We start from the raw sequence: 2,087 nt of genomic DNA, 5'->3' as shown, positions 1-2,087 counted from the left end.
CATCAGTCTCTGTACAGAGGAGCTGACACTCTAATGTCCCCCCACAGTCACACACTATTATTATACATTTATATAGCTGTGACATATACCGTAGTGCTGTACAGAGAACACTGAGACGGTCCCATTAGTCTCTGTACAGAGGAGCTGACACTCTAATGTCCCCGCACAGTCACACACTATTATTATACATTTATATAGCTGTGACATATACCGTAGTGCTGTACAGAGAACACTGAGACGGTCCCATTATTATCATGGGGGGAGAACACACAGCCTGGAATGTGAGGCTCCATTGCTCTTAGTGGCAGGGTTGGGAATTGTCAATGGACAATAGTGGCACGCAGTAACCTAGCGCACCCAAGCGTCACAGTACTGGTTGCTGATTGGCTGTATTTGGGTTCAGTACTCTATTACTGCACAGCTGTTATGAGCTCCGGTGATATGTAATGTGTGCTCGGTATTATATCGGCCCAGATACACAATCACTGTCATTGGATCAATATTGGCGAGAGTTCTGGTGACACTGTCACACTTAATGGGTCACTATTGGTCAGAGTTATGGTCACTGTTCTTCTTTTAGAGATCTCCTCCCACTTCCTGTTGTATCTCTGGGACAGGAAGTAACAGGAAATCTCCTTGGTGTGACACTGACAAGCAGAATTTATCCAAGGCTGAAACTTTCCTACCCATATTGGTACATGACCCGATCTAACATCACTGACCTATCCTAATGGAGAATAAAACCCACAGGAATACCCCCCGTACCCCCGGATTGATTTATAACCAGTCAGGGGGTGTTGGGTTTATTTTATTATCTGTACATTTACAGCTTAGAATAAAATTCATAATTCCCAGGGGGCAGCATGGTCACAGAGGTGACAGGTCCACTTTACAGTTTGGCCAAGAGTGAAAGTTCAAACAAATTCCATCTGCAGAATTACGAAAAGGCGTTTGGCCTCAGGCAGGGTGAATGACGTTCCAGGCAGGTGACAACGTTTCTGCAGGTGAAAGATGTTAGGATGAATCCACTGGTCATGAGATTCACTCTCCACATGTACTGGCGTGTTGTTCTATCTCACTGCTCTGGAAGGGGAGTGCACACAGCGGACATGTGACCCAGGACCCCGAAACATCCCGAATGGCCTGGGGGCCGTCCCAGGAGTCGTCGTCTGAAGATGATTGGATGATATTGGGCGGCTCGTACACTTCCCCGCAGCCGGAGGCGTGTACAAGGAGGACATCGTCAGGAAAATACTCTGAGAAGAAAAAAGGAGGACGTGAAAGGCGGCAGACCGAAAGCTTTAAGAATTCATTAAATTTATGAATAAGACATACAACGCGTTTCAGGGGTCTTAACACCCTCTTCATCAGGTGCTGGGCATATCTATGAAAGGATACAGGAGCCATCACAAGCAAACTCATACAGACATCATGTCAGGGATTAAACATCTGAAAATAACACAGCAAGAAATGTGGGAATAATACATTGGAGGATGTCATTCTCAATTCTTCCACTAGGTGGTTCTGTGTTCCTTGTCATTCACAATGAAAGCAAGTAAAACTCATTGTAAAAGAGAGTGACACAGCGCCTCCTAGTGGACACATTGATAATGACATCTGATGATGAAGTATCTGTATGTTCACCCAGATCTCATTAATACTTTCTAAGACAATGGAAACTCATGTGCCCCTCTCACTACACACACAGAACAAAAATACAGCCCTAGAAAAAGTCTTGGAACAAGAGCTGGGGAGGGATTTGTGTATCAGGTAGGTAGGTGGGACAAGAACTGTGGAGGCATTTGAAGGAAAAGCACAGGAGATTATTTTGATTCTCAGGTGGAATAGAAGTGAAATGAAGAGAACTGCAAAGAGAGGCAGCAGAAGAGGAGTGGTGGGAAGGCTGTGTATGGGGTAGGTAGGTGAGAAGGGTGTGTATGGGGTAGGTAGGTGAGAAGGGTGTGTATGGGATGGGTGGGAACGCTGTGTATGGGGTAGGTAGGTGGGAAGGCTGTGTATGGGGTAGGTAGGCGGGAAGGCTGTGTATGGGGTAGGTAGGCGGGAAGGCTGTGTATGGGGTAGGTAGG

The 2,087-nt window shown here is 46.2% G+C and overlaps 1 protein-coding gene across 1 annotated transcript in view; it reads right to left on the bottom strand.

Annotated features, from left to right (window-relative positions):
* Positions 1 to 795: 795 nt before the first annotated feature.
* The window catches only part of XNDC1N (XRCC1 N-terminal domain containing 1, N-terminal like), an 8,259-nt gene continuing 6,967 nt past the window's right edge, over positions 796 to 2,087 (bottom strand). Inside the window, exon 10 of the mRNA XM_072400372.1 lies at positions 796 to 1,256. Coding sequence (XP_072256473.1) covers positions 1,042 to 1,256 — 215 coding nt within the window. The 3' untranslated portion in view covers positions 796 to 1,041. The remainder of the gene's footprint in view (positions 1,257 to 2,087) is intronic.

Source organism: Pyxicephalus adspersus, chromosome 1 (genome assembly GCF_032062135.1).
Source record: "Pyxicephalus adspersus chromosome 1, UCB_Pads_2.0, whole genome shotgun sequence".
Classification (NCBI taxonomy): Eukaryota; Metazoa; Chordata; class Amphibia; order Anura; family Pyxicephalidae; genus Pyxicephalus; species Pyxicephalus adspersus.
This window is presented reverse-complemented; position numbering and strand designations above follow the sequence as displayed.